Source organism: Scyliorhinus torazame, chromosome 10 (genome assembly GCF_047496885.1).
Source record: "Scyliorhinus torazame isolate Kashiwa2021f chromosome 10, sScyTor2.1, whole genome shotgun sequence".
In the NCBI taxonomy this organism is placed as follows: Eukaryota; Metazoa; Chordata; class Chondrichthyes; order Carcharhiniformes; family Scyliorhinidae; genus Scyliorhinus; species Scyliorhinus torazame.
In genome coordinates, this window is record NC_092716.1 from 149,094,868 (window position 1) to 149,116,521 (window position 21,654).

The 21,654-nt window shown below is 45.8% G+C and overlaps 1 protein-coding gene across 1 annotated transcript in view; it reads left to right on the forward strand.

Moving 5' to 3' along the window:
• pdhx (pyruvate dehydrogenase complex component X) overlaps window positions 1-21,654 on the forward strand; it is a 494,696-nt gene that overhangs the window by 13,871 nt on the left and 459,171 nt on the right. The window contains exon 2 of the mRNA XM_072518815.1: window positions 20,938-21,021. Coding sequence (XP_072374916.1) covers window positions 20,938-21,021 — 84 coding nt within the window. The remainder of the gene's footprint in view (window positions 1-20,937; window positions 21,022-21,654) is intronic.

The window sequence follows — 21,654 nt, forward strand, 5'->3', positions numbered from 1 at the left end:
GAGGGGTAAAGCCGGTGGAGCTGGAAACTGTATTTCTGATGATCATTAGGGTGAAGGGAAGCACTGTGTCCCAGGTGGTATTGTTTTGCTGCATAGTTTTCCGAATTATAGATTTTAAAGCGCGGTTCATGCGTTCCACAATGCTGCTAGACTGGGGGTGGTATGCGATGTGGAAATTCCCCTTGATCCCGAACATAGACATGACATTCTGCATCACTCTGCCTGTAACGTGGGTCCCTTGATCCAACTCTATACTGTGGAAAAGACCCCAGCGTGTGAATATCTGGTGTGCAAGAGTCTTAGCTGTGGCTTTTGCTATGTTAGTGCGGGTGGGACTTGCCTCGACCTATTTGGTGAAAGTGTCAAAGATGACCAGGACATATTTAAATCCATTTCTGCATGGTGGGAGCGGGCCAATGTAATCCACCTGGAGATTTGTCCAGGGGCCTTATGCAGGCGGGTGTGCTTTAACTGTCCCTTCCTGGCGTACCGGTCAGGATTGTTTTCAGTGCAAATGAGGCAGTTTTCAGTGGGTAACATCTTTCTTAATTCAGGCCACCAGCGCAATGTTTTCAGGTGGTCCGTGGTGTTATCTATGCCCTGATGTCCGTCATGGAATTGGTACATGAGCTGATTGCGGTCCTGGGTAGGGACTACATAACTCCCGTTCTTAAAAATCAAACCATCCTGTATGATTAGCTTGTCCTTCTGCTTGTCATATGGGGCCAGATAATTGCCATCTAGAATCTGCTTGAGGGACTCGTCTGTGCTTTGGGCTTGGGCTAGGCCAGCTATGTTAGCCTGGGAGACGTTAACTGCATTCATTGGTTCACCTCCGGGTGGTTTCCAGAAATGCCCGTTACGGGCACCAGCTTTAGCTAAAGCATTGCTGGGTGGGGAGGTGCAGTGGTGACTTTTTACTTTAATGATGCGATATGCGCAGCCAGTGGCTTCCTTCATGATGTGGTTGAACAATGGGGCTGAGGTAAGATCTTACCGTTGGCGGACATGAAACCGCGAGCTTCCCATAGTGGGAGGAACTCGGTCAAGCTGTTGCACACATACATGCTGCCTGAGTGTATGTCAACAGGCATTGGGAAAGATTCGTGTGGGCAACAACATAAGCTATGGCCGCAAGTTCAGCGACCTGGGCTCCCAGATGTCCGGGTAGTTTGAGGGCTACTTCTTCTAGTGGGCATCCCTGTGAATCCTTCAGAAATTCCACATAACAGTTATCCTACTCCAATTTTCAATTGTGCAGGAGCCATCGCCATAGATTTTATAAGTGTCAGTTGATTGCTGGAGGCCTGCCTTCTTGTTGCCTGCTCGTGGCTGCAGTGATCTGGGGATAAAGGGTCTTGTGGGGTGTTTAGCCGCTATGACCTGGCACTCCTGTGGGGTTCCTCCATAATGGAAATTGTCAGCTAAGAATGTGGGGACCTTGGTGAGTTTGACTGAGATATCTCTGCCTTGTAGCAGCAATGTCCATCACGTGGCGCAAACCTGGCTGACTGAATAGTCCTTAAGCCATCCATCTAATAGGAGTTAGGTCAGGGTGTGCTCGGTGAGGATCATGACCGGATTGAGTCCCGTAATGTGAGCAAAATACTGAACAACCCAAAAGACTCGAGTAGGTGTCGTTCGCACCCAGAAAAACCTTGTTCCACGGGGTCTAATACTCGGGAGGCGTATGCTATGGCGCCTAATCGGTCGTGCCATTCCTGTAGGAATATAGCTGAAATAGTCTGATTAGTGGTTGCCATCTCCATGGCATATGCCAATTCAGGGTCAGGAACCTGCAGGGCTGGGGCTGTGGCGAGGGTGCGCTTTACTGTATCTGCCTGCATCGGTGACCAGGAGGCGTTCTTTTTCAAGAGCTCTGAGAGTGGGGTGCCCTTAGTGTCAATATGGTTTCTACAGTATACCATTAATCCTAAAAATGACCGGAGTGCACTCACGTTACGGGTCAATGGCAGTTGTAAAATGGTGTCAATCTGTTTCCTCTCTATTTCGTTCTTCCCATGGGTGATGATTGTATCCAAATATAGTACCTTGGCCTTCATAATTTGTGCCTTCTTTGGATTGACCTTACACCCAATAGAGTGGAGCGGGGTTAGCAGTTCGTCCAGTAGTGCCACATGCTCCCCTCTTGTGTTGGTCTGCAGTCGTAGGTCATCCATATACTACACTGCAATGGGAGTGCGGGATCCTCCCAGCCTATCAGCTGCTGTTCCGCACATGCGAAGAAGGGAACTTGAAATGAAATGAAATGAAAATCGCTTATTGTAGGCTTCAAATGAAGTTACTGTGAAAAGCCCCTAGTTGCCACATTCCGGCGCCTGTTCGGGGAGGCTGGTACGGGAATTGAACCGTGCTGCTGGCCTGCCTTGGTCTGCTTTCAAAGCCAGCGATTTAGCCCTGTGCTAAAACAGCCCCACCGCTGTTTTAACTTGGAGAACGTCTTGCGGTTTCTGGAACCGGCAGCACAACACGGCGAGGAGGATGGGGAGGCGGCTGAGGAACCAGATTTCAGGGTTCTGCAGGTGCCCGTCGACAGCACGGACGACAACGGCAACACGGCGCTGCAGTTCGCGGACAGCAACTGCCACGAGCACCTGGCGCGGTTCCTGCTGCTGAAGGGTGCCTCGGTGGCCAGCCGCAACCTCGATGGCTGGACGCCGCTCATGCAGGTGGCCCGCTTTGGCCAGCTGAGCGTGGCGCGCGTGCTGCTGAAGAACGGTGCCGTTGCCAACACGCTCAACAAGCTGGGCGCCGGCGTGTTGACAGCGGTGGTGCGTGCCTGGCACCTGCACGGATGCCGGCGTCCAGGTCTGCCGGCGGATGCCCGAGGGGCAGCCGTCGCCGCCGGCCCGCACTCACAGTGCTAATGGTGGCGACGCAGCACGGCACCGAGGTGGTGGTGCGGGCGCTACTCGAGTGGGGGGTGGCCGCCGGAGCCACGCCGGCACCGCCGGTGGCTGGAGCCCGCTGATGCTGGCGGCTCTCAAGGGCGAGTTGGCCGTGGCCCAGCAGCTGATGGAGAGAGGGGCGGTTCCCAATCAAGCCAACGTGGGAGAGATGACTGCCTTCGAGATCGCTGCAAGCTGAAGGAGATGAGGGACTACCTGGACTCGAAGACCACCAACCGGCCAAAATCCGATGAAGAGAAATGGAGACCAGATATATTTTGTGCGCTGAAACTGTGTAAGCATGATACAACATTCCGTTTTACCTTGAATTGAATACATTGAATTGGATGTTGAATGACAGTTAAACTATTGTCCAAAACCGTTAAATCACCCAGTATAATGCATATATTTCATCCTGGTGCTCCAGTTTCCTTCCACAAGTCCCCAAAGACATGCTGTTAGGTGAATTGCATATTCTGAATTCGCCCTCAGTGAACCTGAACAGGCGCCAGAATGTGGCGACTAGGGACTTTTCACAGTAACCTTTTTGCAGTGTTAATGCAAGCCTACTTGTGACACTAATAAAGATTATTATTATTATTATTATTATTATTATTATTACTAGGAAATCGGGACGGGAAAATTTTGATAAACCAGTGGCTAGCTGCCTGTGGAAGATGGCTGGGGAATTGTGGAACCCCTGCTGAGACACGTCCGAGTATATTGTTGGCCTTGGAAATGTTAAGGTGAACTTATACTGGCAAGCTCGGTCCAAGGGTATAGACCAGAAACCATTGCTGATGTGCAGCACAGTGAAATATTTTGCTTGCACCCCTGCTTCTTCACCGTCGCGGAGCTTGTTGCTACAGTAGGGGCTGCGAGTGGGGTGACTTTGTTGAGTTCTCGATAATCAATTGTCAGAAGCTATGATCCTTCTGGGTTTTTTTGACTAGCCAAATTGGACATTGTTAGTAGTTGCTACCAGTAGGATTACCCCCTGCTGCAATAAACTATTTATGACTTTGGCAATCTATCTTCACCTGCCTGGGGAAGCCATATTGTTTTTGGAGTTGAGGGTCCAGTCCCTCGATTAACACCTCCCCTGCTATCTGTCCACAGTCATGTTTATGCATTGCAAACATCCCTTTGTTCCTTCTAAGTACCTCCCTGACTATCAGATCTGTGCTAATCTTTAAGGGATCAAATAAGAACTCCCCTATTGTGCAGACCCGATTAGCATGAGCGCTGACGATTCATGGGGTCAAATGAAAGATTAAGTGAATTCATAAAATCCATCCCCAAAATGTGGGTAGTTGGTCATGAGGATTTGATGTACAAAATTGATGAGTTCAGGGTAGTGTGGGAGCCTCCGGTATCCCATAGGAATTTGACGAGGTAGCCTTGTACCTCTCTGGTGACCAAGGGTCTCCCTACGCTGTCCCATCGGGTTTCACAGACCCACTTTGGAGAGGCCGGGCACCGTCAATCAAGGGAGCCGTACGCAAGGTTGTGAGCATAGGCGTCTAAGGCATGCATGGGGCGTGCGGGTCCTTCTAACTGTCAGGGTTGGCGATCGCGATCGTGCCTAACATTTATTCTCGGTAGTGGAACAGGTTGTCCAGGCGGTCTCTGATTGTGGCTATAAGGCGGTGGGGCTGCCTGCAGTCGCAGGCAAAGTGTCCTGTGTGCCCACAGTTATAACATCTCCCCCAGGTGGAGTGGGCTCTCTTGGGTATTGCTCCCTTGGGTGTTGGACTTCCTCTCTACCCTTATTTCTCCATGCGGGTCCCTGACTCACCCTTACTTGATTCAAATTACCCTCCTGGCCATTTTGGGTGTTTGTTCCTGCAACAACTGCTCCCATACCCGGGATAAGCGTCTGAACACCCATTCCTCATTGTGTGCGCGCTCTGCAGGAACAAAGTTTACAAAGGCTCCCTTGCTTGATTCTGTGGTGTGTGAGACCAGAGTAAGGGCCCATTTAGTTGTGTTGGCTTCATCCAAATCGGCGCACTCTAATTCCCGCAAACTGCCTTAAAATTATCCAGAGGCGACTGGCAAAGGTGTTCCCCTTTCCTCTGCGTACATTTGTTCAGACCATCCATGGCATCCCCTTTATTGTACCCTAAGGCAGTTAATATTGCCTCTTTCATTTCAAATAGGGTTGTCCCTCCCACATTTTGGGGGCTGGTAGGGCTGGTGGCACTGACTGGCTAAGGCACATAACAATTAATTTAACTTCCTCCCTCTCATCTAAACCATACATGATTTTCTGCTGCTGAATGTCTTCGAAGAAGCAATGTGGGTTAGTGGGCTCCAAGGTCGTAATTTTGTTGCACGCATCGTTCAGTTGGGTCACTGTGAGCGAGGTAGTGTAGGTGATGGCGAGACCCAAGGCGTTCCCTAACCTCCGTTCCGTAGTGACCAGATTCATCGGTACAGGGTCGGTCTCAAAAAATACTGGGGTTTGAGGTGGTGCAGTCGGTGTGACTGATGCAGCCGGGGTGACTGGTGCAGCCGGGGTAGCCGGTGCGTTTATCTCTGGGGGTGGCGGTGGTTGTTCTCGACTCTGTTCATACTACATACATTTTTGCACTTTCCTGCAACTCTGCCCAATCGGCCATCTCTTCCTCCTCTCCCTCTACTGTCCCGAAGGTACACATACCTTGGGTTTCTGGTAGGCTTTATCGCATTGGGTTTGGAAATTGCTTAAATGTACTTGGCTAGCCTGGTTAGCGCGTTGAAGGTCAGCGATTTCCTTATCCTTATCGGCTACTACCCGGGCTAGTTTACCCTGGCGCTTCCCCTTTAAAATCTCGGTTGTTACTTTTTCCTCTGCGAGCTGCCCGCGGACGGTCCTTGGACCTCCTCGGTTCTTAACAATTGCGCCAAGCAGCACACTACGGCCATTGGCTTCTTATACTTTTGAGCACGTTTCCCATGGACTTTGCTCAAATCTTCCCACCAAGTTTGCTCCGGGGCCTGTCTCAGTGCTTGAACAGAAACCTGACCACAAGGACCAGTCTTTCCCTTTTATGTACTTCCTGAGGACTTCGCATATGTGATACTTCTCTGTTACTATCTTCTGAGCTACCACATCTTTCCCTGTTTGCGGAGCTGCCATATTGGTTTTGGAACAAGGGGTCGGGAGTCGATTGGACAGCGGGTACGGCTTGTGGCTATGTTCCGGCCCTAATCCCTCTGAATTTGAGTGCAAATTTAGAGAGTTTACCCTATCTTTCCCTGTTAGGTATGCATGCAATTAGTACACACTTCTGAAATTTGATGATTTGCCCAATACGGAGTTTACAGCTGTGGCTTTTGATTTTTAAACAATTCGCAAAAATAGAGACCTTATACTCCCTTCGATATACTTGAAATCCTGTCTGACACGTGGGGCATTTACCTTATTAATTCGAGCTCAGGCTAAATCTCCAAGAATATCGGTCTTGTGGGATCTTTCGGAGCAACAATTGCTATTTCTAGTCGAATCCCATCAGAGTTGCCAGATTTGTTGTACCTTCTAAACCACAGTGTGTATTGAATCGTTATACAATGAACAAATGACCACAAATTGCTTTGTACAATAATAGTTCATTTCATACACAGAAACTTAATATTAATCAATTACACACACATACAAGTTGAACTCTAAGACCTTAACTTAACTTCCAGGTGACTGGCAAGTACAGAGCAGATATGGCCTTAGCTGGAATCCTGTTGTCTGGCAGTGCTGGGTGTCTGTTGCTGGTCGTCTGTGTCTTCGGTTCTGGTCCTTCTGTAGATGGTGTGGATGGTCCTCTGCTTGGCTGGTGAAGGGGGTCACAGTTGTTGTCAATCGAATGCTGCAATCGAGAGAGCGAGTGGTGGGCTGCGCTGCACCTTTTATCTATTGGGAATTTTGGGCGGTCTCAGGTGAACTGCCAATCGATCGTCAGGGCTTGGAACACCCTGATCGATCCCAATCAATTGAGGGTGGTCACCTTGATGGCTGGGTGGGTCCCGGTCAGCCATGGCCATTAGTGTCCGAGGCACTTTGGCTTTCCCAAATAAGGAGAACAGATGCCACCAAGTCTGCCACTTATTGTTAGTTTCTACCTGAAGCCCATTGTCCCGGGATGGCCTTTTCATGGCCTTTTTAATGTGTTAGTTTCTGCAAAAGTCTGAGCTGCAGTTTTTGTATATTTGTAAGCTGCAGCCTGTCTGTGTTCTGTCTTTGACTGAATTTTCCATCGATCTTTGTGGGTGGCCATTTTAGATGGCCAAAATGGTATTACTGCAACAGCTAGAACATAGAAAATACAGCACAGAACAGGCCCTTCGGCCCACGATGTTGTGCCGAACCTTTGTCCTAGATTAATCATAGATTATCATTGAATTTACAGTGCAGAAGGAGGCCATTCGGCCCTTTGAGTCTGCACCGGCTCTTGGAAAGAGCACCCTACCCAAACTCAACACCTCTACCCAACACCAAGGGCAATTTGGACATTAAGGGCAATTTATCATTGGCCAATTCACCTAACCTGCACATCTTTGGACTGTGGGAGGAAACCGGAGCACCCGGAGGAAACCCACGCAGACACGGGGAGAACGTGCAGACTCTGCACAGACAATGACCCAAGCCGGAATCGAACCTGGGACCATGGAGCTGTGAAGCAATTGTGCTATCCACAATGCTACCGTGCTGCCCTTAAGAACAAATAAATCTACACTATATCATTTTACCGTAATCCATGTACCTATCCAATAGCTGCTTGAAGGTCCCTAATGTTTCCGACTCAACTACTTCCACAGGCAGTGCATTCCATGCCCCCACTACTCTCTGGGTAAAGAACCTACCTCTGATATCCCTCCTATATCTTCCACCTTTCACCTTAAATTTATGTCCCCTTGTAATGGTGTGTTCCACCCGGGGAAAAAGTCTCTGACTGTCTACTCTATCTATTCCCCTGATCATCTTATAAACCTCTATCAAGTCGCCCCTCATCCTTCTCCGCTCTAATGAGAAAAGGCCTAGCACCCTCAACCTTTCCTCGTAAGACCTACTCTCCATTCCAGGCAACATCCTGGTAAATCTTCTTTGCACCCTTTCCAGAGCTTCCACATCCTTCCTAAAATGAGGCGACCAGAACTGTACACAGTACTCCAAATGTGGCCTTACCAAAGTTTTGTACAGCTGCATCATCACCTCATGGCTCTTAAATTCAATCCCTCTGTTAATGAACGCGAGCACACCATAGGCCTTCTTCACAGCTCTATCCACTTGAGTGGCAACTTTCAAAGATGTATGAACATAGACCCCAAGATCTCTCGGCTCCTCCACATTGCCAAGAACTCTACCGTTAACCCTGTATTCCGCATTCATATTTGTCCTTCCAAAATGGACAACCTCACACTTTTCAGGGTTAAACTCCATCTGCCACTTCTCAGCCCAGCTCTGCATCCTAGCTATGTCTCTTTGCAGCCGACAACAGCCCTCCTTACTATCCACAACTCCACCAATCTTTGCATCGTCTGCAAATACCATCTCAAACAGGAAACTTACTATTAAAATATATATATAATATATTCCATATAAAAAATTCTTACATTCATCACCAACAGTCACTCCCTGCTTTTCATGGGCAGCATGGTAGCACAGTGGGTAGCACTGTTGCTTCACAGCTCCAGGGTCCCAGGTTTGATTCCCGGCTTTGGTGATTGTCTGTGTGGAGTCTGCACGTTCTCCCTGTGTCTGTGTGGGTTTCCTCCGGGTGCTCCGGTTTTCTCCCACAAGTCCCCAAAAATGTGCTGTGACGTGAATTGGACATTCTAAATTCTCCCTCTGTATCCGAACAGGCGCTGCAATGTGGCAACAGTAACTTCATTGCAGCATTAATGTAACTACTTGTGACAAAGATTATTATTATTCAGACACCAGTGCCTAGGATAAAGCTGTTCCTGAAGCTTGTCTTGAATTTGTTGGAACTATATCGAACAATTTTGGTCTCGTAGTGAGGGAGGGGACAGTATTAAACTGGAGAGCCACACTTGTGCATTACACTTCGGCAAACAGGTCAGTTCGACTAATCTGCATTTGGCTACTGCAATGTAAAGCAGATTTCACCATGAGTGATGCATGCACTATAAATGAGGAAGTAATGTGAATTGTTGTTCTGTATGGAAGGAGTGTTTGCAGATCCGGGCTGTGATGGGGAGAAAATAAATGGTTAGGTGTTGCATCCTCTGTATTTGCCTGGGTAGATGCAGGTAAAGGACATGTGGCTTTCTGAAAGTCCGAATGGACCATGTTTACTTGGGTTTCCCTCATCCACAGTTGGTAACTTGCTTAAAAAAAAGCAAATTGGTGATCATCTTTTCCGGAAACCACGTTTGGTGCCCTGATGGGACCTTTCCAGTCTAATCATGAGCACATCCCCAAGGATTCCTTGGATTATTTTATCTATGACTGATGTCAGGCTAATGGCTCTTTAATCTGCTTTATTGCTGAATAGTGCAAATTTAAGGGGAAGCTTGATAAATATGAGAGAAAGAAGTAAAGCATTTTGCCGATATGGCGAGATAAAGGATGGTGAAAGGCTCTTGTCGAGCATAAAAGCCAGCATGAATTCAGCACCATCTGGGTTGAATGATGTCTTTCAGTGCTATAAATATGATGGAATTCTGTAATACACTCAAGTTAACAATGAGCGCACTTTACACCTGTTTAAGGTATCTTACTTTTAATAGTAAGTTTCCTGTTTGAGTTGTATTGGAGTTTGCTTTGTACTTTTCATGTACCGGGAATGGGAAGATGTCCGTCCTTGTCGTGAGATGTAAAAAGATGGTATTTGCTGGAGCAAAGATAGTGAGGTTTGTGACTGCTGAACCTCCCAATGAAGATATCACTTTAAACTTAGTTTTATTGATTCTGAAATTAGTGTGCATCAAATGAAACATGCTGTAAGGCATGTCAAGTTATGGATTTGTGTAAACTTTGTATTTAAAAGGCTGTAAAATGCACATCTGGATTAAATGTAGTAATTTTTCAGTGTTGTATTACCTGGATGTCTTGCAATCAATAGGTATATTACCTCATTTCAGTGTAAAATATCAATAAATGTTCACTTTGGCTTTGTTGTAAATAGTAATCTTCATGATTGACACTGAAGCAAAATTGTTCCATGAAAGGAGATTACGGAGTCAGGTCAAATGCACATAGTGGATAATTGCGGTCTAGATGGACTATTTCCAGTTCCCAAGAATCAAATCCTATTTGGTGCTTGGTGTTTAATGCACTTTATATATAAATTATATGCATTGGTATAATGAACTTCACTGACTGTGACCCTGCAGTATTCACCATCGATGTGGCAGCCAGAATGCATGAAATTCCCTGGGCAGGATTCTCCGAATATGGAGGCAGAGTGTTCGCGCCATCGTGAACGCCGTCGAGGTTCACGACGGCGCGAAACGGCCCCTATCCCGACCGATTCAGGGCCCGATAATGGGCTAGGAGCGGTGCCGCGTCATTTACATGGTGGCGCCGCATAACTGTCGTCACCCGCGCATGCGCGGTTGCCGTCCTCTCCGAGTCCGCCCCGCAAGAAGATGTCTGACGGATCTTGCGGGGCTGCGGAAGAAAGGAGGTCCTCCTTCAGAGAGGCCGGCCCGACGATCGGTGGGCACCGATCGCGGGCCAGACCTCATTTGAGGCCCCCCTCCTCCCCCCGGTGCAGGATCCCCCCTTGCCACCCCGCAGGCCGCCCCCCACCCCCCCCCCCCCCAGTGTTCCCGCGCTGTTCCCGCCGGCAGTGACCAGGTGTGAACAGCGCCGGGGGGAACCCGCCGTTTTGGGCAGGCCGCTCGGCCCATCCGGGCCGGAGAATCGCAGGGGTACCGGTGAATCGCCATTTTGGCTGTCGCGGGCGATTCACATTACCGCACCGTGCAAAACGCAATTGTGCCGGTCTGGCCGCTTCCATGAATCGCGGGAGGGCTTTGGACCGGCGTCTCGGGAAAATTTGGAGACCCAGGCGATTCTCCCAACCGGCGCGGGAGCGGAGAATCGCGTCCCCTGTGTGAGGAATAACTAACAAATCATGAAAGGTAGGAGAAGGTTGCAGAGTTTAGTTTAGTTGAAGCTGCTTGCCTTAACTTAATTCTCAAACGATGGGCCTAACACTCGAGCTAATCAACATGCCACAGATTTCAGTGTTCTTTATTTAACTGTAGATATTTCTTATCAGTGTTCAATTTTGAATGGACATCCATGACTGTCATCTCCACTTGCTGTTGAATCAGCTCAGATAAGCTGAGGCAGGGACAGAGACAAAATGAGGTTATGGAAATAGGCAGTCTTCCTGCAGTTTGCTGGAGGACGTGGTGCTTTCTCATTCTGCCGATTAAAAGGACATTCTCTTTTTCTTGATTCTGTCTTATACCTCCTTGCCAATGACCAGCCCATTGTACAAGATTGCCTCTAATTCTTTGCACTTTTATTTTTGCCAATCTCTTTTGAGAAACCTTATTAAATGTTTTCTGCATGTCCATGAGGACTATCCTTTAGCACTCCCCTATCACCCCTACTGGTGGCCTCCTCCTCTGATTCCTTGACCCGTGCCTAACGTTCTCAGTTTCACTCACAGCAATTTGATTACTTTAATTATGGAGCATGTTTTAACCTCCACCCCACTCCAGGACTGGTGTTGGGAGTTGCGGGGTGGGGGTGGTGGTGGTTAACTTGTTAATAAGGAAAAGCTGACCCAGCCATCACATCTAAATTTGGCTTAATTGGACTGGATTTGGAATCGGCGAAGTAACTGCTCTGGAGAAGTGGATCAGTCATTATAGTATTGAAGTGACTCAGAGTTAGCGATTTTCAATGTAACATTTTCAGCATGGTTTTGTTTCCTGGGGCTTGAGTGCTACACTGAGATGGGAGCTGCTAAATCCTGCAGGTAAGTGCTTTTCCAATACTGCTGTGGGCCAGGAGTAATCAAAGTGCTTCTCTCCTCTCCAGGCAAACCAGCTGCATCCTTCTGACCAGCCCTCACTATCACTGAGATCACTCCATCCTCCGCGCTCTGAACACTTGTCTCCCCCCCCAATCATGTTCTCTTGGTTGCCAGGCAATATCCCCAGCTGCTGTCTTGTAGCACGGACCTTCCTACCCGTCAGATGGCCAGCCAATCTCTCTGGCAGCTGTGCAGAAAACAAGAATTTTTAGAAAAATCTGCTGAAGTCCTGCTCTTAAATGTCACAGCAGCTCTGTGACTGCAGAATTATTTGATTTTTTTGACCATTGACAGGTGCCCATGCTCCCTCCGAGCCTTTCCATAGATATCGGGGACCATGTCTTTGTTTAGCTGAACCCACACACATTTATGAAGTATTTGGATGAGTACTTGAAATGCCCTAGCTGACAAGGCTATGGGGCAAGTGCTGGAAAATGGGATTAGAGTAGATAGATGCTTGACTGCCAGTGCAGACACAATGGGCCGGAGGGCCTCTTTCTGTGCTGTAGAAACTCTGACTCTATTCCTCCTACTTTGTTTGCTTATTAATTATCTATGTTGGATGTTAATCAACTATTTGATTCCAATAACATTTACAAAACACCCCACTAGTTATCCAAATTTACTGCCTTGAACCTGACCTAATTTTCAGCACAAATGTAGGGGGCATACCTCTGTTGGTGTTGGAGAGATCCTGGAGAAACATCAACTCTGATGGTAATTGAGAGGTAATTTGGTCAGATTGACGCAGTATGCCAATAAACTTTGTTGGAATAACTAGGCACCCTAATTTTCTTTTCTGGTATTACTTGTGCAGACATTGAGACATTATGATTTGTATTGGGTCACTTCTGATTGGACTTTTGCTCTCTTTTACACATTGGCAGGTTGGAGTAATTCACTTGGCAATTTGATTTCAAGCCTCAAATACTGACTCAATGTAATTTTCTTAATCATACTATCACACAATTGCATAATAATTGCATTTTTTTGCAGGAGATGCTAGAAATCATAACATGTTAATAATTTGAACCTAAACTGGAAATGCAACGTGCTCTATATAGTTCTGCATTTATTGAAAATCAGAACTACGACACACTGGTAAATGATGACAAAGCAAGAGCTGCTTTTCTGCAGCACCTTTAGCATTCCCTCTTCCGGTTCCAAAGTGCTTGAGAGTTAATGAAGGACTTTGAAATAATACCACTAGTGCTCTGTAGAAAATGTGGCCCATACACAGCAAGCTCCCACAAACAGGAATGTATTAATTTGCCTGTTAGTGATGTTTGACGAGGGATGTATAGTCATAGATTCATAGAATTTACACTGCAGAAGGAGCCCATTGAGTCACCACCAGCCCTTGGAAAGAGCACCCCACTTAAGCCCACATCTCCACCCTATCACCGTAACCCAGTAACCCCACCTAATCTTTTTGGACACAAAGGGCAATTTAGCATGGCCAATCCACCTAACCTGTGGATCTTTTGTTATTGCCCAAGAAACCAGGAAGATATTTCCCTACTCTTCTTCAAGGCAGGATCTTTTATGTCCATCTGAGAGACGTAATGTCTCATCTGAAAGACATGATAATTTTTATTAGTGTGACAAGTAGGCTTACATTAACACGGCACTGAAGTTACTGTGAAAATCCCCTGGTCACCACACTACGGCACCTGTTCGGGTACACAGAGGGAGAATTCAAAATGTCCAATTCGCCTAACAGAAAACCTAGGGGACTCTGACAATGCAACACTGCCCCCCGCCCCCCCCCCCACTACACTGAAGTGTCAACCTGGAGTTTGTGCCGAGGCATTACTGAAAGGAATTAATGTAGACTTTTGACAGGTTACTCACCCGTATTAGGGAGCTTTTATTGTTCAGGTTCTGCGCTGGAATGGTGCACTGCGAACTGATTAAGTTATGCTGCACCACGATATCTGAAGAGGGGAATTCTCTGGGCGAAGGACTTTGAAATGCTTAAGGTGTCATGTTCCAGAATAGGGCCTTTGAGAAATCAAATTGGCTTTTAGTCAGCATGCGTGGATCACTTGTACTACATTCTGAGTCACATTGGGCAATAAATACTGGCCTAGCCAGCGAAGTCCACATTCCTTGAATGAATAAAAAAAGCATGAAATTGAATGTGGGATCTATGTGTCCCAGTTACATGCAAATATGCAATGCTAAAAGCCTGTCTCAATTGAAATTGTGTTTAGTATATGAACCGTTAATGATTATTCACTGCAGTTAGTTATCACTAATGATGAATTATCAGTTCACAGTAAATGGCACAAACGCCCACGGGCTGATGGTGGATTTCACAATTCAGAGATTTCTCAGAGTAATTCAACTGTACAATTTTAAGAAAAAGCTTTTTTGTGAATTTTGTGCTCAACTAAGTGAAAGTTTAGAGCTGGCGAATGGAGTGCTTTTGACATATTACACTCTCAACTCAGCTGTAACAGCTAAAGTTCTGCTCACCTGGAGGGAATCCAGACCTTTCCTCTTGTCGTCTCAGGACTCTTTGATAGGGGCTACTAATCAGTGCTGGATTGGTGGAGCTTTGGGCTATAGACCTGGGCATTCCACAAACTAGATTGCGAGTGTTCAAATTAGTTTCTGTGGTAACTTGACCACAAAAAGGTAGTTGAAATGCATTGTTAATATGGGCAGCACGGTAACACAGTGGTTAGCACTGTTGCTTCACAGCGCCAGGGTCCCAGGTTCGGTTCCCGGCTTGGGTCACTGTCTATGCGGAGTCTGCACATGCTCCTCGTGTCTGCATAGGTTTCCTACGGGTGCTCCAGTTTCCTCCCACAAATCCCGAACTACGTGCTTGTTAGTTAAGTTGGACATTCTGAATTCTCCCTCCGTGTACCCGAACAGGCGCCGGAGTGTGGCGATTAGGGGCTTTTCATAGTAACTTCATTGCATTGTTAATGTAAGCCTACTTGGGACAATAATAAAGATTATTATAAAATTAATAAATAAAGTTAATGATCTTTAATATATAAAAACAATGATGTTTAAAATACAGTATGGACTCAAAAACGGGAGCAGCTAGGTGTTTGGGAACATCGAAACAACAGAATAGAATTAGAACTAACAGTTAAATACACATCAGATAACAATAGCAACGAATGATGTCACAGCACCTTCCTATGATGTCAGCAATAGATACAATAATAATACTCGATAACAGTTTCACATCAGTGCACCCTTACAACTGACAAAAGAGTTCCTTGTCCATCTGTCTGCATTTGAACTCTGGTCTTGGATCCGAGGCCTTTACTTGACCTGTTGCATCACCTGCCGTTTCTTCCATGAGACTTTTGGTGGGATGATTATAAAGGTTGGGCTAGCAACCCTCAATATTAAGGGCTGTCTCTGTGGAATAGATCCATTATCAACAGTTGAGAGGGTGGCATAGTGGCAAACTAGTAATCTAGAGACCCAGATTAAAACCGGTTCAAATCCTACTGCAGCAGCTCGTCGAAATGTAATTAATAAACCTGGAATATAAAGTTAGTCTCTTTGTTGCAAAAAACCCATATGGTTTACTCATGCCATTTAGGGAAGAAAATCTGCTATCCTTAACTGGTCTGGCCTGCATGCAACTCCAGACCCACAGCAATGTGGTTGACTCTTATTGTCCTCTGAAATGGGTTAGCAAGCTGCACAGTTCAAGGGTAATCATGAATGGGCAACAAATGCTGGCCTCACCATTTACACCCATGTACCACGAAAGAAAAAAAAGAAAATGTTTCTTTTTAAACTTGTGATGGATGTCTCATCTGATGAAGCCCTGATGATTTTGCAGGTCTAATACAGGCAGGTGGCTGTCACGAATGTAACATTGCAACAACTGTCACTTGTGAAACACCTACTTTTGAACTTTTTTATTTATTCATTTATGGGATGTGGGTGTCGCTGGTTAGGCCAGCATTTATTGCCCATCCCTAGTTGCCTTCAGAAGGTGGTGGTGAGCGGCCTTCTTGAACTGCTGCAGTCCTTGAGGTGTGGGTACACCCACTGTGCTGTTACGGAGGGAGTTCCAACATGTTGCCCCAGCGACAGTGAAGGGACGGCAATATATTTCCAAGTCGGGGCGGTGAGTGACTTGGAGGGGAACCTCCAGGTGGTTGGGGTTCCCAGGTGGGGTTCCCAGGTAGCACGGTAGCATTGTGGATAGCACAATTGCTTCACAGCTCCAGGGTCCCAGGTTCGATTCCGGCTTGGGACACTGTCTGTGCGGAGTCTGTACATCCTCCCTGTGTGTGCGTGGGTTTTCTATGGGTGCTCCGGTTTCCTCCCACAGTCCAAAGATGTGCAGGTTAGGTGGATTGGCCATGATAAATTGCCCTTAGTGTCCAAAATTGCCCTTAGTGTTGGGTGGAGTTGGGTGAGGTTACTGGGTTATGGGGATAGGGTGGAGGTGTTGACCTTGGGTAGGGTGCTCTTTCCAAGAGCCGGTGCAGACTCGATGGGCCGAATGGCCTCCTGCACTGTAAATTCTATGTATCAGTTGCACTTGTCATTCTAGATGGTGGTGATCGTGGGTTTGGTAGGTGCTGTCTAAGAGACCTTGGCGAGTTGCTGCAGCGCATCATGTAGATGGCACACAAAACTGCCACTGTTTGTTGGTGGTGGAGCATTTGAATGTTTGTGGAAGGGGGAGCAATCAAGAGGGTTGCTTTGAACTGGATGGTTGAGCTTCTTGAGTGTTGTTGGAGCTGCACTCACCCAGGCAAGTGGAGAGTATTCCATTACACTCCTGACTTGTGCCTTGTTGATGGCGGACAGGCTTTGCGGGGGTTCAGGAGGCGGGTTACTCGTTGTAGGATTCGTAGCCTTTGACTTGCCCTGATAGCCGGAGTATCAATATGGCTAGTCCAGTATCTGATCAATGGTAACCCCCAAGATGTTGATTGTTGGGGATTCAGGAACGGTAATGGCATTGAATGTCATGGGGCGATGGTTAGATCCTCTCTTGTAGAAGATGGTCATTGCCTGGCACTTGTGTGGCCTGAATATAACTTGCCACTTATCAGTCCAAACCTGGATATTGTCCAGGTCTTGCTGCATTTGGCCATGGACTACTTCATTATCTGAGGAGTCATGAATGATGCTGAACATTGTGCAGTCATCCGCAAACTTCCTCACTTCTGATCTTATGATGGAAGGGAGATCATGTCATTGATGAAGCAGCTGAAGATAGTTGGGCCTAGGAAACTACCCTGAGGAGCTCTTGCACTGTCTAGTACTAAGATGATTGAATTCCAACCACCACAACCATCTTCCTTTGTGCCAGTAGACTCTAACCAGTGGAGAGATTTCCCCCAGATTCCCATTGACCCCACCTTAGCTAGGGCTCCTTGATGCCATATTCAGTCAAATGATGCCTTGATGTCAATGGCAGTCACTCTCACCTCTGGCATTCATCCATGAATTTCTTAATTTATCTATTCCTTTAAGGCTTGTTTGTTGATGGGTTAAACCTTCATGAATAAAGTCAATGTTTATATTTGTAACAATTACGTTTGCAGTTAGTTCTTCATTAGTACGATGCTGAATAAAAGTCTCGGTGCGCTTGACAGTATTCCGAAAAAGTGCTCAAAGTTAAAGAAGAAAAATGTATCATAGAAAATACAGCACAGAACAGGCCCTTCGGCCCACTATGTTGTGCCGAATTTTTGTCCTAGATTAAGAAATTAATCTACACCCCATCATTCTACCGTAATCCATGTACCTATCCAATAGCCGTTTGAAGGTCCCTAATGTTTCCGACTCAGCTACTTCCACAGGCAGTGCATTCCATGCTCCCGCTACTCTCTGGGTAAAGAATCTACCTCTGACATTCCCCCTATATCTTCCACCGTTCACCTTAAATTACCCTTGTAATGGTTTGTTCTACCCAAGGAAAAAGTCTCTGACTGTCTACTCTATCTATTCCCCTGATCACTCCAAAAGATAGATAGAATATACTCCATCAACCTCAGGCAATGCAAAGTAAGGGGAACTAACTGGTTGTGTCCAGAACAGGCCATTAGTACAGGAGATTATTGCGGGTACACTACATACGAGAACTGCATGATAGCAGTTGAAGTTTCCATGTTTTTATGCTTCTTTCTATGAACAAACAGACTGTGTTTAATAGTGCTAAATGCTTGACCAATTACTATATTGCGATACCATCTAGAAAGTGTACCAAGCGCGGCATTGCATGGGAATTGCCTGGGCATCATGTTGTTCTAACCAATTTATCTCAGGCAATTACAATTGGCCATCATGAGCTAACTCCATTTAAGGATGAGTCCATTGTAGAAGCAGATGACTTTGAGGGTACTGATGATGACCAACAGATTCACCGATATGTCCAGAAGGAACTTCCACGCATCCCGCACTTGAGGGCAGACTGGGAATTCCCCGCTGGGTCACTGTCTGTGCGGAGTCTGCACATCCTCCCCGTGTGTGCGTGGGTTTCCTCCGGGTGCTCCGGTTTCCTCCCACAGTCCAAAGATGTGCAGGTTAGGCGGATTGGCCATGATAAATTGCCCTTAGTGTCCAAAATTGCCCTTAATGTTGGGTGGGGTTACTGGGTTATGGGGATAGGGTGGAGGTGTGGGCTTGGGTAGGGTGCTCTTTCCAAGAGCCAGTGCAGACTCGATGGGCCGAATGGCCTCCTTCTGCACTAAATTCTATGAAAAAAGGAGGCCAAATAGATTGACAACCTCTGGAGCGAGAGCAGATTAAGACTCATGCCAAAAAATCTGAGGATCTGTTTCAATCACAGAACATTTTCTCATAAATATGGAATTGGGGATTGGATACCAATATCCATCCATGGATATGCATTAGATCGCACATTGTTGTAATTCTGAAACTATTGGTACTGCACCTCTTCTTTATTACACTTTGCTGCCTCAGCCGAATTAGAAAATGGCGGAAGGAAAGTTTCCCCCTAGAAAAAGAGGACTTACTGCACCTATTGCCTCATAGCCATTCCATACTTAATCCTGAATCCAACAATTTCAGTACGTATATTTAATGGCCGATTCTTGGGCGAGCCATGGGCCAAAAGAGGGGGCTGAAGGGTGGTGGCTTAAGACAAGACCCCTTTGTTGTGTTCTGTGATATAACCGTTGTAATGATGTACACAGAACATCAAGCTGTTGAATTATAAAGATGATTTCTAAACAAACACGTAGAAAAGATAACTAATGAACAATAATACAGGTAATGGCTACTAAATAAATTGAGTGAATTTTCCTGGGGCTACTCTAAGTGTGACTATCTTCTTGTACGTCTTACTACCCACTGGCGGGTGTCTTGAGTCACTTTATAGATATCTATCGCCACCAGCTGGTTGGAGGTTACATCGATAGCTATGTGAACTGATAGACAACTATGTACATTTTGATGTGTACAAGCATATCACCACACCCTTAGAACTAGATAGCACTAGAATTGCTCGACATAAGTTAGTTCTTTGAGGACTGAGACTAACCATAGAAAATATATCCAGTAACCAATATGAACCATTAAGCATGTATTCTTAAGACATAACAGTAACAAACATTGAAACCCTTGCTAATAGGAGGAGCCCACAATGTATAATGGCTGCAATGTATAGTGGGATTTAAGCGAACTAAATTGACCACGTTCTGGAAAGAGTCAGAATCGTGTGGTCAGCAGAAACACATCCAGGGGAAACAGCTCTTACCAGCAGCCCCAGACATCCCGCATACAGACAATGGTACAGTGAAGAACCAAACTATGATAAGGGGAACTGGAAGTATGAATAGTGAAGGACAGCAGATAAGGGGTGTTGACAAACAACAGGTAGACAGAAGACCGGACCTGACAACCCTATAAGCTGATCATGCAGTTACCATGCAGCTGGAAGTACAATTCATTGGTTAAGGTGTAATCTGTGGCCACAAGGATTGGATCGAGTCCAGCTGAGGCAGAGCTACTGATGTTTGGAAATTGTATAGTTGTGGAACCAAAAGCAATATAAAACAGAGTTGGTTTGGCATTGTTCCGAATCACTCTCCCTAGTATGTTGACCAAGCTTGGAAAATAAAGCCATTTTAACCAGATTTGCAGTCTCCACGAGTCTGTGTTAGCTGAGCTGCAATTAAGAAGGGAAATCCCGGAAGTAAAAGACAGCTCAACACTTAGTCTCTGAAAACACTCCTACAGTATGTTTTATTAATCCTTTCATATTACCTCCAACTAAGGCATATTCGCCTTTTGCTTTATATTTGACTAAATAAGGATGTTTGGATTGCATAACCATTCTGCACAGATCAAATCAAAATTAATAATATATTGAATGTTTTTTAAATTTGACAATTTTGTTGGAGTTTAGGAACATAAAGCTGAAAAGCAGGAGTGGACATTACTTACAATTTAAGATCAGTCGACAAGATTGAGCTGAACATAAATATTCAGATAGACTCTGGGGTGAGATAGCAAAAATGATGATCATTATTCAGGAAGTTTCAAAATGTTTAGCAAGGTGTCACATTCACTTTTTCACTTGTGCAGGCACGACATCTCGTTGAATGGCAAAATTGGGTTAAGGGGCTAAGCAACCAATGCGTGTTCTACTAGCAAGCAGATTTCCAAGCTCGTAGGTTAAAGCGAGGGTTTAGCAATTAAGTCTTATCTATGACCCTCTTTAGTCTCTGCCATCTTTAATAAAAACTTCCTTTCAACTTCATGTGAAGGATTTAACCGATTTAGTGAGAGAAAATTTAGTGTCAGGAAAAGGCAGAGCAATATATCACAAAACACAACTGAATTGTGGAATATGACCCTGAAATGCAAATTAAAATTCTCACAGTAGTAAAGAGGAATTCAACTTGCGCAATGGCTTTGGCCTGAGGTCTGCACTTAGGTCTGTTTCTCTGTTGGACTCTGTCTATTTGTGCTGAAGCTGTTCATCAGTTTTGTAAGTTGGTAGACGTGAGCTTATTGCATGAAAGTAAATGAGTGGTTAATGAGCTTCTTTCTGTTCCCTGTAGGTGTTGCTCCACTCAAAGTGCTGATGCCTGCACTATCACCAACAATGGAAAAAGGGAATATTGTAAAGTGGCTGAAAAAGGAAGGTAAACCGCAATATTGGTAACAAAATCTCTTAGACCATGTTGTTAAAACAGAGAATTTAACTTTTTAAAGTTTGAAGTAGCATTTGTGGCCCGTTGCCTCTTCCGCCGCCCCAGCCTGTCTGCCTTGTCATCACCCAAATTTAACAAAGCGTTGAGAAGGATTGATTTTTGAATGAAAGTGGTGTGGAATCTTTTTGTTTAGAACCGTGCACTGTTCTGAAGCTGGAGAGTGTGCATATATATCACACATACACATGTAGAATGTATGTCTTAATTAGGGCACATCTTCTGTTTTACATCTTAATTACAACAGAGACCAAACCATTCAGTCCTAAGTGTTTAGGTACCACACAAGTCTCCTCCCAGTCTGTTTCATCTGTCCTTCACCTTCTCCTTTAATTCCCTTCTCCATCATTTGTTTATTTAGCTTTCGTTTAAATGTATCAATGACACTCACTTACATTCCATGTGGTAGCACTTTCCACATTCAAATGCTTTCTCCTGCATTTCCTATTGGATTTATTAGTGACTATTTTATACCTATGGCCCCTAGTTATGGTCTCCTCTCCTCCGTCCCCCCCATACAAATGGAATTATCCATTTAAATCCTTTCAGAATTATAAAGGCATCTAT